Consider the following 20142-nt stretch of genomic DNA (forward strand, 5'->3'; position numbering starts at 1 on the left):
CTCATAGCCTAATAAACCCATTACATTTTTGCACTAACATATTTCCTCCAAAATTCAAATTGCTTCATATCTAATCCAACCCAAATGTACACATGTAAATTTAGTGATTACAAGATGCAAATCAAGTTACATTTTAATTATTACTCCTTCCTTCCATTCCAAATTATATGACATTCCCACCGAAAGTAATAACAAATCTTCATTGAAAAACTTGAACACATATAAGATAGATATTTTCCATCCAACATGATTTATTTCATATCCAATGGTCAACCTTCTGTACTACTTGATTAAGGAACACAAGTCGTTATTACTTGTGTCAACTATTGTTGTTCATTAAGTATCTTCCTAATATGTCATTTATCTCTCTAATTAATGACTCATTTTTTCTTCTTATACACAATTCTCACTAAGTATTGATTAAGGGTAGTCTTGAAAAAAATATTTAATACAACTTTGATTTTATAAAATGACATATTTTGAAACAATTTTTTTCTCTAAAATGTCATATAATCTGAAATGGAGGAAATATTATTCAAGGTTATCAAACTCACGAGTTTACATAAACTCATGAGAGTTCCATAGACTCGATTAATGAATTCAACTCGTAGACTCGTAAGAATTCACTTCATATAAAGATAATAACAAAATATCTATAAATAACATACAAATTTAACATTTCAATAATATAATAAAATAAAATAGTAAATCATAAATTTCACAATATTTAAATAACTCAGTCTACTAATGCATCACTACTAGATAATAACTTACAGATGTTATAGTAGTGGTAGATCATTTTCATCGAGAGTTTGATGTTATTATAGAACAAGGATTTGATGTTATTAAAGGTGAAAATTTTTGTATTTGAGAATAACACACTAAATAAAGTTATGTTGAATACTAAATAGACATAAAATAACCCAAAATGACTTACATTTTGATCTAATTTTTTTAACTTACTGACTCGATGATAAACTCGAGAGTCTATCAAGTTTACTTAGAGTTTATAAAGTCTACCAAAAATCTACTAAAAAGAAAATTTACTTAAGAGTCAACTTAAAGAAGGTAAGTAAATTCATAAACTAGTAAAAGTTAATGAATTAATTCAAGAGTTTGATAACTATGTTATTATTTATCACTAAAGCATCAACCAGGGTAGTGCATTTTATTAAGATGATAAACACTTTGTTTCTGAGTACCAAAGTTTGCTTTGATGGGTTTGATATTTGGGTGAAACAGCAGCCAAAATAACAAAGCCACCAACGAGGGCAAGACCCAACCCTAAACTATTGACCACCATGGACTCGGTGCTGTGCTTAGGTACATTTCTTTTAGTTTGTAAGAATGTTAATTTCTCTAATAATCCAGTTTCAGCTGTTGCTATTGCCAATGCATAAGTGTACAGGCCAAGGAATACATGCCATGGTAAGATCCTTATCCTCACACTTCGCACCTCTCCTCGGTGCCAAAAGTTCAAGAAGCCAATCAACCACTGTGTGTAGACAAGAAATTATAAAAAGGGTCAGGTCATAGTATGCTCTCTGGTGAATATAAATAAATATAGAAAAATGCTAACAATGAGACTTGAGAAATCAAAAGTGAAAAGATTTTATGAAAAATATTATCAATATACTTGTACTGACACTAAATCAAGTATTGACACATCATTTAGAATGTTTGGCATTTCGGTTAACACCATTGAATGACGAATTTAATTATGGTACTCTATCAATATAAAAGATTTTGATTATTATCCTAATATTTTATAATAACCTCCAATTATATATATATATATATATAAACAACCAATTGACTTTTTTTCCAATTATAAGAAATAATGACTAATTTTGAAACTTATTAAGGGTTAAATTTCTTTTATACCCTTAATTCATTGTTAACTCTATTTACTAGTCATTCACTCATTGGACTATTAAAATTAAATGAGATCATCATTTATAACATTTAAAGTTAAAGACACTTGTGAAATAAAATTTAAATTTATAATAGTATTAAATATGATCACCACTTTTCTTAGTCTGAATGCTTGTTTCTTATATAAAGGACCGGAGATAATATTAAATGCAAAAGTAAATTTAATATATTTTATGTCTTTTGAAAATATTAAAAAAATTGAATACTTTCTTCACCTATTGAGTACTTTTTTCGAGTTTTTAGCCTTTTTTATTGACAATAAAAAGAAAATTTTTAACTTTTTTATTATGTGAAAACCTTATTTGACTTTATTAATTATGATTGGCATACAAGTTTCTTTAGATTATAACGTTTTTTAAACACTACTTTAAGTATTATTTTTAAAATGATAACTTATAACTTCTAGGGTTTTTTATATTTTTAATTCTTAAAATATTTATTAAATTTTCTCTGTTTCCTTTTTTATATATAAAATATGATTGTATTATTCTTTTTTGTTTCTCTTTTCCTCTTGATAACAATAGAGTTTTATTTTATTTTTGCTAATTTAAAAAAAAAACAATATTACATTATTTATTATAACCCTTACACGTCAATATATTGATAGTAATATATGATGGATTGTTGAATTTATTTTTTAAAATATTTTCATATTAAACTATTTATTTTAATCGTTACTTTATTTATATGATTTATCTATCATTTTAATTTTATAGTTCAAGATATTTTAACCATTATACTAATCTATAAATATTAATAATGTAAATTATTTCATTTGATGTTCATATTTTATTGAACAATTTTAGCCTTAAATCACTTGTCTAAATTTCAATTTTTTCTTATAATCTACACGCATTAACTTTCCATTACTTTTATATTATTAGTTTTTTTTATTATGTCATTTTTTATTAACTATATTTAACTTCTATATTTTTTATTATTATTTAAAAAATTTAGAAAAGCACTTTCCCTAGTCACTGTAATGACGTGTTGTCTGTTTAAGTGTATGCTATTTTTGCACTTTCCCTAGTCACTGTAATGAATGTGTGTTGTCTATTTAAGTTTATGCTATTTTTATTTCATTTTAAACTTAATTTTAGATATTAAAAAAATAAGTTTAATAGTAGATTACAAAATATGAAAAAAAAAGATTGGAACTAAAAATATAATTAAAATAATTCATCAATAATTAAAAATTGCAAGAATGTGAAATTAATTAAAAAAAATTAAATTTATAAATATCCAAAATATATTTTTATCAATAAAATTGAAATTTATATAATAATATCATACAAACATGTTTTTTTTTTTGTCAATTTACATTTATCAATTACATCAACAAATACATTTACCAAACACTTACTCTGTTCCAAATTTTAAGTTGTTTTAGGGGAAAAAAATCATTCCAAAAGCATTTTACAAAATTAATACTTCATTAAATATTTTTTTTCCAGAATTACCCTCAATCAATATTTCATGAATTAATACAACAGTCTTTTTAATTATGGTGAAATCTTTTTCCTAAGGCATTAGTATTTACTTATGTATTTATATCATTGATTAATTCAAAAAATTATTTACTTTTCCACAAGTAGCACATGGTACAATGGAGTTAAGTGAAGTGAAAATGTCTTAGTCTATCAAATTTATATAGGAATTTGTTATTAGGATAACATGTAATTTTAGTTTTTCTATTTCGTAATTTTGGTCTTCTAATTTAAAATTAAAACATTTAATTCTTTTATTTTATAAAATCAGTGATTTTGATTCCACTATCCAAATTAATGAGTTGACCATTAAAAATTCACTGATAAAATTATTATTTTTATCCACCGAAGCATATTTTAATTTTAAAAGAAAAAATCAAAACCTCCCATCTAAATTCATTCCGTACTCCACTGCCACCCTGCATTGACAAGCATAGTAGTTGATCCTTTGCATATCAATCTTCATGAAGTCTGCATAATTATCAAAGAACATATTGCATGTGCAACTTGTAGTTACCAAGTCAGATATTGAGAACCTTTCTAATTCGTACCCAAATTTTGAAGTTTAAAAGAACACATTGCATGTGTCGGTGACGTTGATGGCGACGACGCAAAGTTAGTGTGACGGAGGATGGTGGAAAAGGAGCAATAGCTAGAGTCAACAACGGCGACGACAAAGGTTTGTGCGGAAAATATGTCGATGGGATCTGAGAAGTATGAAATGGAATCATTCCGTGACGTGAAGAGGAAGAAAAAGGTTTAATCGCAGTTAAATGCGCAGACACAAACACACACTTCACCCCGTCCACGTGGTTACCATGTTCTGAGTGTTTGGTGAAGTTAAGGGTTTAATCACACTAAATGTTTTTTCAGTAAATCTTATTTGTTTTAATCTTATTTTATTTAATTTTTAATAGTCAATGTTAACTTTTAATTAAAATAACCATACTAAATGTTTTTTCAGTAAATATTTGTTTTATAATTTAAAATTTATAAAAATATATTACTCATATTAATTCTGTTTTTTATAAAATAAACTATTTGTTTTAAAATCTATTACATAAAATTAGATTTCATATCTATTTTAAGATTTTGCTTTGAGTGAGTCAATGCAGGTTGTTACGTAATTGTTGAGTTTGTTTTGACATTTATAAGTTGGGTTTCAAAGGTCAGAATTTTGTTGTTGAAGCTAAGTTGGTTTCCACCGGTTAGATTTTTGTTGTTGAATAAGGTAGTATATGACTATATACATCTCTTTCCTCCTTTCAAAAACCCACACTCGCAATAAACAATTTATTTTCTTTCTTTCTAAATTTTGTTTTTTCCTTTCTTATAAAAAATTATCTTTGAGAACAAGAACATTGGTGTTTAGGAGATTCAGGAATCTTTCGCTGTACACGATCGAAATCAATGAGTTGTCGTATCTTGAGATATGAGCACAATCAGATTTTCCTACCAGTGCAGTGGGGGTGTTTTCTCTCTAAGGTGTTTATGCGTTTCAACACAGGCTAATTAAAATTTTTTCTCTTAAATTAATTTTCTTTGTGCTTATTATATGATACATTGCATTCAAGATTCATGTTCTATCAACGGAAATTATTTTGCTACTGTTGTTTTGTTGTTTTGTTTAAGACTTTGTATTTTCTTCTCATTTATTTTATTTTATTTTAATTTTTTCTAACTGTCTTAGAGAGAAAAATTCACTTTCTTCTTGCATAGTCTTTTCTGCAGTAGTATTTTGTTTATCTAAATGTCCGCCATGGATATGATTAAGTCATTTTCTAGTAAGCCTGAAAAATTTACGGGTGAAAACGCAATGCATTATACTCCATTAAATTTTTTTATTACATTATTTCATTTCCTTAAATTTTAAATTAGTGAGAGATTGTTGGAAAATATATTTAAAATTTAAATATTTTCTTTATCAATTATGTTTTTTAAAGATAAAATGCTTTTAGAATTAGTTTCCTTGAAAAAACTAAAAGCATCCCCCTACTTCCATTCCTATGTTAGGAAGCTACCTTTTACTTGGTCAAATTCTTTTGTGAACGTTACAAGTCTTTAAAATTAGGAAGTTTGTTGTTTGGTTTTTATTGTATGTTGTTTAACATTATTGCTCCAAGTATTTTGTTGTTACACATTGGTGACTGGTTGTTTCTATATATAGCTCATTGCTAAAAAAAATAAACATGTGAAAATACAACACACAAAACAATAAAACAAACACTTGGGTGAAATTTTATATTCTGCATGTCATATTTTTAATAGAATACCTTATAAAAATTTTGAAAAAATCCCTTATGAGCTATGGAGAAAAAGAGAATCAAATTTAAAATATCTTAAAGTGTGGGGTATCTAGCAAAGGTTAACATCTCTATTAATAAGAAAAGGAAAATTGAACCAAAAACTATTGATTATGTTTTTGTTGGATATTCTTTGCATAGTATTACTTATAGATTCTTGGTTGTTAATTTAGAAGTATATGAAATTTCTAATGATACTATTATGGAATCTAGGCATGTCACTTTCTTTGAAAATGTTTTTCCTTTGAAAAAAATAAATTATCTAAATCTGTTTGTAATACTTCTTGGTCTAATTTATCATCTTGTAGTAATGCTAATAAGGACATTATTTTTTAACCTAGGAGGAGTAAAATATTTGAAAAACTTAAGGATTTTAGTTCTAAATTTATACTTGAAGATGATCCTAAAACTTATGGTGAGATCATGAGGCCTATTGATGCACCTTTTTGAAAAGAAGCTATTAATGATGAAATGCGTTTTCTTAAAATTAATAAAACTTGGTTTTTTTACCAATCTTTCCCCTGGTTGTAAAAGTATGTTGTAAGTGGATTTTTCAAAAGAAGTTAAGAACTGATGGATCTACAAAAAAATTTAAGGCGAGACTTGTTGTGATTGGTTGTAAACAAATAGAAGGTGTAGATTTCTTTGATACATATGCTCTTGCTTCTAAAGTTACTACCATCAGTGTTTTAATTGCACTTGCTTGGTTTTTAATTTAGAAATTCATCAAATGAATGTAAAAAATATCTTTTTAAATGGTGAATTAAAAGAAAAAATTTATATAAGCCAACCTGAAGGCTTTGTAGAACCAGGGAAGGAAAAAAAAGTTTGCAAACTTATTAAATCTTTATATGGTTTGAAACAAACTCCAAAGCAATGAAACAAAAAGTTTGATCAAATTGTTCTTTTGTATGATTTTCACATCAATAATAGTGATAAATGTGTGTATGTGAAACAATTTAATAATAATAGATGTGTCATTTTATGTTTGTATGTGGATGACAAATTGATATTTGGTAGTAATATGCATTTCATAAATGATGTGAAGTCTTTCTTGTCTAGCAATTTTGATATGAAGGACCTTGGGCCTGTAGATGTGATTTTGGGTATTAAACTTATAAAGAAAAATGATGACATGATTTTATCCCAATCGCACTATGTTAAAAGCTATTGAAGAAGTTTAATTATTTTGATGTGAAACCTGTTTCTACTCCTTATGACTCATCCATTAAGTTAAAGAAAAATTTGAGTAAAAGAATTTTTTCACATACATATTCTCAAATTATTGGTTCTTTGTTGCATTTGACAAACTTCTTTAGGCTTGATATTGCATGTGCAATTGGTAGATTAGGAAGGTATACTAATAATTCTGATCATTTTCATTGGATTGCATTAGAAAGAGTTTTTAAATACTTAAGGAACCATTAATTATGACATTTCTTATACATGTTTTCATGTAGTAATTGAGGGGTTTAGTGATGCAAATTGGATTTCTAATTCTGATGAAACAAAATCGACAAGTGGTTATGCTTTTACTTTACCTAGTGGTACAATATCATGAAAATCTGCTAAACAAATTATTATTTCACGATCTATCATGGAATAAGAAATTATTGTTTTAGATACTGCTACTAGAGAGGCTGAGTTTCTTAAATATTTGTTATGTGATTTGCTATTGTTGACTAAGCCTATATACCTCCAATTCCAATGCATTGTGATAGTCAAGTTGCTATATCTAAAGTTACTAGCAAAAATTTTAATGAAAAAAGAAGACACTTTAGAATGAGACATAAGTCTATCAGAAATTTGATTTCTCATGGTGTCATTTCTCTTGACTTTTGTCAGGTCAGAATACAATATTGCGGATCCTCTCACAAAAGGGTTGACACGCAAACAAATACTTGAGTCGTCGAGGAGAATGGGACTAGATCCCATTATTTAGTTACAACAATGGACACTAGTCTACGTGTGATTGGTGATCCCATGAATGAAGTTCAACGAGTAACAATGAAATTGTTTGTTGACTAAAGTACACCAAAATAAAATTTTGTGAAATTGCTCCGTTTCTCATTCCTATGACGAGGTGTATTATAAATTGTGATAATATTAAGGTTGAGGTATTTATATATGTGTATCTTTGGTAAAAAAAAATCTCTTAATGAATCTAATGACAATTATTATAGGGGTGGGGGATCACAAACCACTCTTTGAGGATTCACCTAGTGAGTGTGGTGGTGGGGCCGCCACTGAGATATGTGCTAATCTCTACGTGATACTTACGAAACAAAATACATACACAAGGTCGTGTAACACATTACTATTGGTTAGAACCTAAATGAACACTAATATTGTAGGAGTTGTGTACTAAAGTCCGGTTAAAGAATATGTAGTTCAAGACAATTAAGTCACTACATTTTTCTTCGGTGGAAGTTCATAAACACTAGGTATAAGACTCAAACCCGGAAGGTTCCTTATATCAAAATACAATATCACATGCTCTTTTTTTTTTTTTTACGTTTCTATACAAATTATATTTTTTTTAAATATTTTTAAATTTTTAAATTATGTGGGAAAATGTTAGTAAATATTTGTTTTATAATTTAAAATTTATAAAAATATATTACTAAGTCTGTTTTTATAAAATAAACTATTTGTTGTAGAATCTGTTACGTAAAATTAAATTTCCTATCTTTTCTAAGATTTTGCTTTGAGTGGGTCAATGCATATTGTTACATTTGTTTTGATATATATAAATTGTTGCATAAAGGGGTTTATGCCTATATGTATCTCTTTCCTTCTTTCTAGAAAACACACACTCAAAATAAACAATTTGCTTCCTTTCTCTCTCTCTAAATTTTGTCTTTCCCTTTCTTATAAATTTCCCTTTCCCAGCTAATAATTTCTTTCCCTAAATTATTTTTTCCTTGTGCTTATTGTTGTTTTGTTACTATTGTTTTGTTATCTAGTTTAAAACTTTGCATTTTTTTCTCATTTATTTATTTTATTTTAATTTTCTAACAAATGTCTCATCGATGGATACCAAAATTAGGGACAAATAAAATTGTATTTTACTCTTGTTATTATTAATGAGAATTTTGTGCAGTGCGAGTAAATAAACAGGAGTACTATTTCATTAGAGATAAAATGGTATAGTAGGAAAATTATTGATATTTTTTTAAAAAAATTCAATAAATTAATTATTTTCTTAATATCTGTATTATAACTTTAATGATTTATATTTTGGAACAGAGGCGAGGCAGTATGATTTAATAAGTCAACATTACTCTTTCTTTAATGATATGATAGTGACACACCAAATATATGTAAATTTTCCACGGGCAATGCTGGAACATTTCTTGAAAATCTCAATAAAAATACTCTCTTCATTCTTTTTTTATTTTGTCGATTTCATGTAAAAATCAAAATATGTAATAAATTTTCTTGATTTTAATAAAATAGTTGTGCTATTTCCTATTTTACTCATTTTTTTCTACTCCACAATCCACAAATGTATATGTAAATTCATTAAAGTTAAGAAGACAACTAAAAGTATAATTGCTAACAAAACAATTAATAATTACTGTGATCTTAAATTTTGCAAATACAAATAACTAGAAACAATAACTTTCTAAAAATCCAACAATTTAAAAAGAACATAGAGGGAAATTTATAATTTTTGTTTGAGTATAACAGTCTTTAAGATCCTAAACAATTTTTTACCCCAAAGACATCTCAGCTATGATAGGGCAAATTCATGAGCAGTGAATGATGTTTCAGGCGATGAAAGGGTGGTTGTAGATGTGAATCATGTGATAATAAATTAAGTACTGGGGGATAAACTATGAGCGATGAATAATGATATCTTTAAGTTTTTGCATTCTATTTCCAAGAATAAAATAAAAAGCCATGTTCAAGTTTCTTATGTGCTTTTCTGAAAAAATAAAAGAAATACCATTTTAATATTTTAATTTTTCCTTGTCACGGAATTATTTTATTTGAAATACTAATACCTAATACGGTACCAAGGAGTAATATTTACTAATAAAAAAACTAATACAATACCAGCTGCTAAAAAATAAATCCCAATGAGTACCAAAAATCCACAAAAAAGAAGAAGCACATTGAGCTTTCAAATTTCAACCCACCTGGGGAATGTAACTCAAATTGCAATTCATAATTGCTCGAGCTCGACAACGTTCGGCTGACATATTTCTAGAACTAAGTGCTTGTGCATGTGTGTCTTCTTTCTTAAAATTAATATTACTTCTTATTCAATATCCTTTGCTTGCACGTTACAACCAACAAACAACAAAGAAGAGAGAATATTAACAACACACTTTTTTTAAAAATATTTTATTATTTATTAAAAACTATAAAATAAGAGTGTTATTAAACAAAATTATGAAACTTATCAAATTCATAGTTTTTGATAAATTTTAACTATTAATAAAAAGTGTATTCAGAAGAGAAGAGTACGTTAAGAGAGTGAGTGTTGTTAATATTTTTTTCTAAAAAAGATAAATGATTGTTTCATTATTTTTAAATATTAGTATATTATAATAAGAATAAGATTTAGTTTAGTGTTTAGATGACAACAAAAATGAATAACAATTCATTAACAAAAAAATTTACTAATTAAAATATTGTTTATTGACCAAGGAGTATCAAATTAGAATTCGTTAATGTAGTAAAAAAATAGAGATTTTTTATAGTATTAAAGATGTTTTCACTTTTTATTTTTTTATCATTAATTATAAAATTTCACTTCTGTTTTTTTTTAAAAATTGTACAAGAATCAAGTAAAAATATTTTTTCTATTATTTTCACTATTTTATATACAATTGTCTAAACTAAAAACATAGTAATAAAAATAAGATAACATTTTATAATTTAAATGCAAAATGTATTTTCTCAAATTTAATCATTTTTGTTATTTACTGACATATCTCCTCTAATGAATTTATTTACCCAAAAAGGTAAATGTGTCTTCTTCGAACGCAAAATGTATCTTTCTTTCTTTCTTTAAAGAACCTCCTGAGTTTTGAAAAAAACCGAAAAAAAAAAGTACTTGAAACGCAATGTGTCTTCCTTTCTTTTGAAAAGACATTAAAGGGGTAGGACCACGATGGCATCATCAATCACCCATCATGTTAGCATCCATTTAGTGCGAAGGACAGTGATAAAACAAAATTATTTAAAAATAGAAAAAGTGTTAAAATTATGCCGTAAACTAAAACTAAGAAGTTAGATACCAAAATGTTTAGCTTTTATCCTTTACGTTATTAAAATAATTTGTCCCGTTGTGCAAGTGTTATCAAGACATTATTATTGCATAGTAACCAAAAAAATAATGCACCAAGATTAATTTAGAAAAAAAATCTAAGAAATTATCAAGGATCATGAAGAAGCAAATACCTGGGCTCCAAAGAGGGATACACAAGCCAAACCCATCCATGAATGTAGGCTATAGAAATTTGCCACAATCCCATCTTTGCCCTGGAATTTTGTCCAAATCCCAAAGATCCCAGAAGCTAAAGCCACCCCTTGAAGCCACAAATGCACCAATTTCTTTAACCCCCTTGATCCAGGTAACCATCTATGCACCAAAATAGCTGCAAAACAATTTTTTTTTATTTTAAAAAAAACTCAATCAATGGTTACTGAGATCAATTACACATTTTACTCTAATGAATCCCATTTCTGGACTCCGCAAATTTGTACAAGCTAAGCTATGCTACCCTCTTTTAATCTGAAAAATAAAACAAAAAAAAAAAGATAAATCTAATTGCTAAGCTAAGGTACCTTCTCCACTTAAGAGGATAAAGCCAATGACCATGAGCAGAGGATGAAGAACCTAAAATTAGAGAGAAACAAAATAAGTAAGTTGCATGTTGAAAAGGTAATTAAATTAGTTTGAAGTGTTAATTAAAGTAGAAAGGAAGAAGATGATGATGTGAGTAATTAATGTACTGCATAGATGAGGTCTTGTTGGGAGAGTGAGGTAGTGAGGAAGCTGGATTTGAAGGCAAGGGCCCATATGAGGACAAGCACTGCCACTGCAAGCCCTAAGACTCTTGCAAAGAAGAGGAGAGAAAGTAGGAGAGAGGGAGAGACACTAGTGTCCATAACAATTCACTAGTTTGTTGAGTGAGTGACTGAGTTAGTCTCTTGAGACTAAGACCGAGGTTTGCCGACAACTCAGCTTTTATTTTAGATCCACCTAGGTACCCCTGCACTTCTATTTTTTATTTTTTTTTAGAAAATTGGGTGAGTTAGAATCTTAGTGGTATTTCGACATTTAATAATTTTAAACCTATCTCATTATTATTTATATTCCATTGGGTAAATAGTTATTTTTGTTCTTAAATATGTAATTTATTGACAAATACATCCTCAAAGATGAAAATATAAAATTTAGTTTCGAGCAATGTTAAAAGTGTGACAAATATATCCGACTGTTAACTTTCATGCGTCACCATTAATATAATAGCCTACATGATACAGAAGGACGAATTTGTGACTAAAATAATTGTGAACGCGACCATTTCTAATTACCAACATATGAACATATTTGTTATATAATATTTTATTAAATTTTCGTCTTCCCACTCTATGAAAATAAGAATGGATAAATAGTTACTTTTGTCTGTGAATATGTAATTCGCTGACAAATGCGTTCCTGAAAAATGAAAATACAAAATTTAGTTCCTGAAAGTGTAAAAAGTGTGACAAATATAAATTCGGACATTAACTTTTTTCCATCACTATTAATAAATTAGTCAAGATTCGAAGAAGTGAAATATAAGATATATTTATCTTTTATTTATAATAAATTATAACTAATTATTATAATTTAAAAAAATTTGTAATGATTGACACACTGCTGCAATGTTTATTTTGGTAAACTGGTATAATGTTTATTTTGGATAATTTATATTGTGACAGAAAAATTATGATTAATAATCAATACTATCGTTATTATTATGTTTGTTTTAAATTATGTTTGTCAGTATAATTTTTTAAATAATTATTGTAATATTATATTTGTAACAATAAAAAATGGTGAAAATTTATCCTAAAATTATATTTTAACCTTAAATGAAATGAAATTTCAGGTCTAACAAATTAGTCTAATAAAAACATACTGATATTTAGATCCAATAAAAAATTACTGACATCTTCGTTCAATAATACTAACTTATTGACATTTTGGTCCAATGGAACATACTGACATTTAGGTTGATAAAAATTATTGGCATCCATTTATGCCATGTAAGCTATTTCATTAACGATGAAGGACGGAAGTTAACAACTGAATATATTTGTTGCATTTTTTATACTTTCGGGGATTAAATTTTACATCTTCATCTTTCAGAGACACATTTATCAGTAAATTATACATTCAGAAACAAAAATGACTATTTATTCTATTATATTATTTGTTATACTTATATTTCGTATCTCTATTTTATTTTTCTAAGTGTCATTTATGTTCAATTTGACAGTGAGAGAAAAAAAATAAGATCTATGAAAACAAAAAGAAGGAGTGAAAATGTAAAAAATAAAGTAAAATTTAAAAGTGAAAAATAGTACGGTAGATTCCATCAATTTCAAAAGTATTTTTACTCTAAAACTATTAAATCAAACAGCACCAACTTATTTCTATTTACTAAAAATTATTTTTTATCTCTTATCAAACAAGGCATTAATTAGTTTGGTATGTACTTCCAACAAACTGAAATATAAGAAAGAAAAAAGTTTAAATATATTTTTAGTTGATGTAATTTAGTGTTTTTTTTATTTTTTCTTTGTAATAATTTTTTTTATTTTAGTTTTTGTATAATGTGATTGTTTTATTTCTCGTTTTTAAAGTATTTTTTTATGTTCAAAATATTTTTTTACTATTTAAAGTATTATTTAAAATACTTTAAGAATGAAAAATAAAACAAAACATATTTCGCAAGGATTAAAAAAATATTTGTTGAATAAAAATGACAAAAAAATACTAAATTGTATGGACCAAAAATATATTTAAACAAAAAAATCTACATGTGATGAAATAAAATATAAATAAATTTTTTAACTTATTTTTTTCATATTTAATTATATTATCCCTAAAATATTCGTTATTTAATTAAAATTTTATTTTTATATGCTATTAAATTTAAATGATACTTTTAAAAATGAATTATTTTTTTAAAATGAAACTATCAAAATTAAATATTTTAAATTTATTTTCTTAAATAACGTAAATTATTATTTTATTTTTATATTTCAGTCCGAAAGAAGTACGAATTATTCTTCTTGGATCACCTGAGTTCATCGGACTTAAAATAGATAAACATTATTAAATATTTTTTGGGATCATGGTATGTTTATCTTCTAGTCACTCTTTTACATATATTCATTTTTTTCATTTATAAGAAAGTATTAATAATATTTAATTATATGTCATATAAAAATTAGATAGGACTGGACCACATTCAGTCAAACATTTTATTTGTTGGAATATAATTGAACTTAATAATTGAACTCAAATGCTTGAGTAAAGTCTTCATCTTGAACTTTGCAAGTCAATACCAACGAAATTTTTCTACAGAAATTTGCTTCCAACAAAACTAGCAAATATATCTCACACTTATAACAATAACGAGAAATTAGTCAGGATTATAATAATTGCGGAAAATCTAATAATTTTTTCAAAACAAGTCTCACGGCTAAAAAATTCTTGAAAAAAAATGCTTAAACAAAATCATCACACCTCGAACTCTCATCATTTTAATTGGATGAGTTTGTTTAAATTTAAAATAAATATTTTCTTAAAAAACATATTGTTTATTTTTTTTGGAAAAAAATTGATATATAGAACAAAGGTATAAAACTGTGTAATAATTGCTCAAAAGTTTAAGTTTGTGTAATAATTATCCTAACTATATTTTTGTCGGGATGGAAAGAGATATATCAATTTCAATAAGTACAAATTAAAGTGTTACTAGTGTTAGTATTAATTAGCATTATAAATATTATATTAATATTAAGGTTAAATTAGTTTTTTATTCTTTAATTTACTATTTTAGTTTAAGTTCATTGACACGTGGTAATTGAGGTATCCGTGTGTTAAGAGGTCATGACAATTAGTATCTAATAACACCGAAAACAACATCAGTTGGAAATTAAGAGAAATTTAATGTTAATAACACAAAAAAAAAAAACCATATAGGGTTAGGGGATTTTCATTGGCAATTAGTGCAGTGCTAACCTTAGAAGGTTGGAGGTTAAATCATGAGGATATTAGAGTGAAAGGAGGACACTCAAATTGTGACTATTTCATTGCAAGAAGGTAACATATTCCTTGACAATTATTTGATTCACATATACCACTGCCATTTCAACATTATTGTGACAAAAATTACATCCAGCCAAACAAGAACAAAACAAACAACTACAAAGAACTAGAAGCACTTTTTTTTTTACTTCAAAGAACTTTGCAAATTTGGAATCATTCTTCTCTGTTTTGCAATGACCACAATCTTTGTCATCAACATTCTTCTCAAAATGGGTTTTTTTTTTTTTTTACTTCAAAGTACCTTGCAAATTCAAAATCATTCTTCTCTGTTTCGCCTTGCCCACTTAAAGAAATTTCATCCAACCTCTTCCTCTTCACCACTATATTCAATAAAGAAGGAAATATGACACATCACTTACAAAAATACATGAACGTTAACTAAAAAAATAAACAAACATGATGCAACAATAACCTTGTGTTACAACAAAGGAGAAAATGGGTGAAAGTTTGAAAAAAAAAAGGAAAAAAAAAAGCTTCAAGTTTCACATCGCTCAGGATAAACACTTGAATAGTGTTTCACTCCCTATATATAGAGAGCCCCTTTTTTCATTTTTTCTTGTCCCAGTTGAGAAACATTTCCTCAAATTTTCTTTCTCCCTTCCATATTTCAGCCGATGCATTTCCGGCAAACTTCTCCCTTTTTCTTTCTATCGCTCTAAAATTTCGGTTGGCTATAAGAGTGATTTTTCAAGTCATATTTTCGGTTGGCTATTAGAGTGACTTTTCAAGTCATATTTTCGGGTGGCTTTAGAGTGACTTTTCAAGTCATACAAGAGGGTGTAATTCTAGAAAGGTTCCCTCAGTGCAGTGGGAATCTTATACAGTGATCTGGACTGTTTTATCCTGGGAACTTCATGGTTGATAGTCTGCTTGCACAATTTTTGGCAGCGCCACGAAACGTCTTAAAGAAAGCGACATTGTCCGCAACTCAGCTAATAATTTTTTTGGTTTGTCATAAATTATTGTTACAACAATTTTAAGACGGTTTCGGTTCTGCTATGGCTACCGTATATATTACTGGCTCGAACAACAATGACCTCAACAAACCTTTTAGGTTTGAAGGGTATCATTTCAAACTTTGGCAACAAAAGATGATGTTTTCTTTAACTATGAGAAAAGTTGCCTATGTTTTGAACACTGATATTCTGGTGGTACCTGAAGATGTTGAGAAGGAAGTGAAGGATAAAATGACTATGGAATTAGCTCTCTGGAATGAAAATGATTACCTATGCAAGAATTTCATTTTGAATGGGTTAGCTGATGATCTTTATGATTATTATAGCCCATATAAGTCTGCCAAATTAGTTTGGCTGGCTCTGGAAAAGAAGTATGATACTGAGGAAGCTGGGACTAAAAAGTATGTTATTAGCCACTACCTCAAGTATCAAATGACTGATGATAAATCAGTAGAGTCTCAATCCCATGAGATACAAAAAATTGCTCAAGAGTCATACATAGCTGTGATAACTGAGATCAATATGATTGGAGGATCAGATGGATGGTGGGTAGACACTGGCGCCTCCCGTCATGTCTGCTATGATCGTGCTATGTTTAAAACATACACGAATATTTAAAATAAGAAAGTGCTGCTGGGTGATTCCCACACCACTACTATTGCTGGAACTGGAGATGTTGAACTGAAGTTTACCTCTGGATAGACTTTGATCCTCAAAGATGTGATGCATACTCCAAAGATGAGAAAGAATCTGGTTTCTGGTTTTCTTTTAAACAAGGCTGGGTTTACTCAGACCATAGGTGCAGATTTATTTACTTTGACCAAGAATGGGGTATTTGTAGGGAAAGGGTATGCCACTGATGGCATGTTCAAATTGAATCTTGATATTAATAAAGTTTCTCCTTCTGCTTACATGTTGTGTGATTTTAATATCTGGCATTCTAGACTTTGTCATATAAATAGTCGTTGCATATCTAACATGAGTAACTTAGGTTTTATTCCAAAGCTATCTTCAAATCACTTTGAAAAATGTGTTTTTTGCAGTCAATCTAAAATAACTAAGAAATCACATAAATCAGTAGTTAAAGAATCTGAGCCATTGGATTTAATACATTATAATATATGTAAATTTGATGGAACGTTGACCAGAAATGAAAAACTATATTTTATCACTTTTATTGATGACTGCTCTGATTATACATATGTATATCTTATGAAAAATAAAAGTGAAGCGCTTGACATGTTTAAGTTATATGTAACAGAAATTGAAAATTAATTCAATAAGAAAATTAAGAAACTTCGAAGTGATAAAGGCACAAAGTACAATTCTAGTTTGTTTAATGAGTTTTATAATTTGCATGGAATCATACATGAGACGTATGCTCCATATTCACCTGAAATGAACGGTAAAGCTGAAAGAAAGAACAGAACTTTTACAGAATTAGTTATAGCTACTATGTTGAGTTCTAGTGCAACATCTTTTTGGTGGGGCGAGATTTTATTAATTGTTTGTTATGTGCTAAATAGAATCCCCAAATCAAAAAGCAAGACATCTCCCTATGAGATATTAAGGAAAAGACAACCAAATTTGTCCTATTTGAGAACTTGGGGATGTCTGGCCTATGTAAGGATCCCAGACCCCAAGAGGGTTAAACTTGCAAGTAGAGCCTATGAATGTGTGTTCATTGGTTATGCTATTTATAGCAAAGCGTATAGGTTTTATGACCTAAACCCAAAAGTGATCATAGAGTCAAATGATGCTGATTTATATGAAAATAAATTTCCTTTTAAATTAAGGAATGGTGGGGGTACTTCATCTAGTCACCTTCCTGCTATTAGTAGTGAAAATCTTGCACAACCACAACCAGAAATAGAGCCTCGAAGAGCTAAGAGAGCAAGAATTGTTAAAGACTATGGGCTCGATTATATGGTCTATACATTAGAGGAGGATCCATCAAACCTCCAAGAAGCTTTGTCTTCTTTGGATGTTGATTTGTGGCAAGAAGCCATTAATGATGAGATGGATTCTTTAGAATCTAACAAGACCTGGCATTTAGTAGACTTGCCTCCTGGTTGCAAACCAATTGGTTGTAAATGGATCTTGAAAAAGAAACTAAAACCTGATGGTACTGTGGATAAATACAAGGCTCGCCTTGTAGCCAAGGGTTTTAGGCAAAGAGAGAATGTGAATTTCTTTGACACCTTTTCACCAGTCACTAGAATAACATCTATTCGGGTGCTAATATCTCTTACTGCTATTCATAGTCTAGTGGTACACCAAATGGATGTTAAAACAACTTTTTTAAATGGTGAATTGGAAGAGGAAATCAATATGGAACAACCTAAAGGGTTTGTGATTCATGGACAAGAAGATAAAGTCTGCAAGTTAGATAAATCTTTGTATGGTCTAAAACAAGCACCTAAGCAGTGACATGAAAAGTTTGATAACTTAATAGTCTCGAATGGGTTTAAGGTGAATGAAAGTGACAAATGCATTTACTACAAATCTGTAAATAATATTTGCACTATCATATGTGTATATGTCGATGACCTTCTCATATTTGGTTCAAATATTCATGTAGTGAACGATGTGAAATCATTGTTGTGTAACAACTATGATATGAAAGACCTCGGAGAAGCAAGTATAATCCTTGGTATTAAGATTACCAGGTCAAAAGAGGGAATTTCTATGGATCAATCTCACTACATTGAGAAGATCTTAAAGAAATATGACTACTTTGACTGTAAACCTGCTAGTACACCATATGATCCAAGTGTAAAATTATTTAAGAACACCGGTGAAGGTATACAATAAACTGAGTACGCAAGTATCATTGGCAGCCTTAGGTATGCCACTGATTGTGCTAGACCCGACATAGCCTATGTTGTGGAATTATTATGCAGGTTTACCAGTAGACCTAATAAGGAGCATTGGCACGCTATCGAAAGGGTATTGAGGTACCTTAAAAGAACCATAAACCTTGGATTACATTATAAAAGGTTTCCTGCTGTACTTAAAGGATACAACAATGCAGATTGGAACACTCTTTCAGATGATTCCAAAGCAACCAACAACTATATATTTAGCATAGCTAGTGGGGCTATTTCTTGGAAGTCAAAGAAACAAACTATCTTAGATCAGTCCACTATGGAATCTGAGATGATAGCACTAGCAATTGCTAGTGAGGAAGCAAGTTGGCTGAGAAGCTTACTTGCAGAGATTCCTATATGGGAAAGACCGATACCAACTGTGTTGATCCATTGCGATAGTACCGCGACTATTTCAAAAATTAAGAACCGTTATTACAATGGTAAGAAATGACAGATACGTCGTAAGCACAACACTGTTAGAGAATTACTCTCAACAGGAGCTGTTAGAGTGGATCACATATGCACTAATGATAATTTAGCAGATCCTTTGACGAAAGGATTAGCTAAAGAGAAAGTCCAAAACACTTCTAAAAGAATGGGACTATTGCCCTTACTACGATGATCATTCATGATGGTAACCCGACCTAAATGACTGGAGATCCCAAGAACCAGGTTCAATGGGTAATAACAAGTTATGAAGTGATATGAGATGAACATGATGTTATAAGTGAAAGCAGCATGATTCCTGAAGTAACAAGAGGATGAGTTATGGAAAAAATTTGTAATTCTTAATGAGATCTATACTCTATGTTGAGTGGAGTACCTAGGTTACAGGAGTACTCTTGATAGACTCACCTATGTGAATGTTGAAGTGGGGTCCGCTTCATATGAAATTTTGGGCAAAAATTTCTAGAGCGTTCACTATACCGAGATAAATGTGCATGGCCTTTAACACACAGGCTTTATAGAATACACCTATGAAGAGGTTGTGTGTGGTTTGATGTCGGAGATAGAGTTCAAGACTTCAAGTCATTCTAGTAAAATTTGAATCTTACTATGCAAAGGTTCAAGTTGTATGACACCTTTGTTTATGCACAATTTTATGAAATCCTCAAAAAATATTCTTTTCAAATTTCAAGTGGGGGATTGTTAGAACAAAGGAGAAAATGGGTGAAAGTTTGAAAAAAAAAGGAAAAAACAAAAAAAGACTTCAAGTCCCACATCGCTCAGGATAAATACTTGAAT

General features: G+C 28.7%; 1 protein-coding gene across 2 annotated transcripts; it reads right to left on the reverse strand.

Annotated features, from left to right (window-relative positions):
* Positions 1-1059: 1059 nt before the first annotated feature.
* LOC114385989 (probable transmembrane ascorbate ferrireductase 4) lies at positions 1060-11911 on the reverse strand. Of its 2 annotated transcripts, none has more exons than XM_028346011.1 (4): positions 11696-11909; positions 11528-11579; positions 11141-11337; positions 1060-1495 (listed from the first exon to the last, which is right to left on the reverse strand). In XM_028346011.1, exons 1-4 carry the CDS (start codon positions 11849-11851, stop codon positions 1172-1174), a joined length of 729 nt encoding a protein of 242 aa, XP_028201812.1. In that variant the 5' UTR covers positions 11852-11909; the 3' UTR covers positions 1060-1171. The 2 variants fall into 2 exon arrangements, with proteins under 2 accessions (XP_028201812.1, XP_028201817.1); XM_028346016.1 differs by lacking the exon at positions 1060-1495 and adding an exon at positions 3709-4129 and having other exon boundaries at positions 11696-11911.
* Positions 11912-20142: the final 8231 nt, after the last annotated feature.

The sequence above is a fragment of the Glycine soja genome, chromosome 2 (genome assembly GCF_004193775.1).
Source record: "Glycine soja cultivar W05 chromosome 2, ASM419377v2, whole genome shotgun sequence".
Classification (NCBI taxonomy): Eukaryota; Viridiplantae; Streptophyta; class Magnoliopsida; order Fabales; family Fabaceae; genus Glycine; species Glycine soja.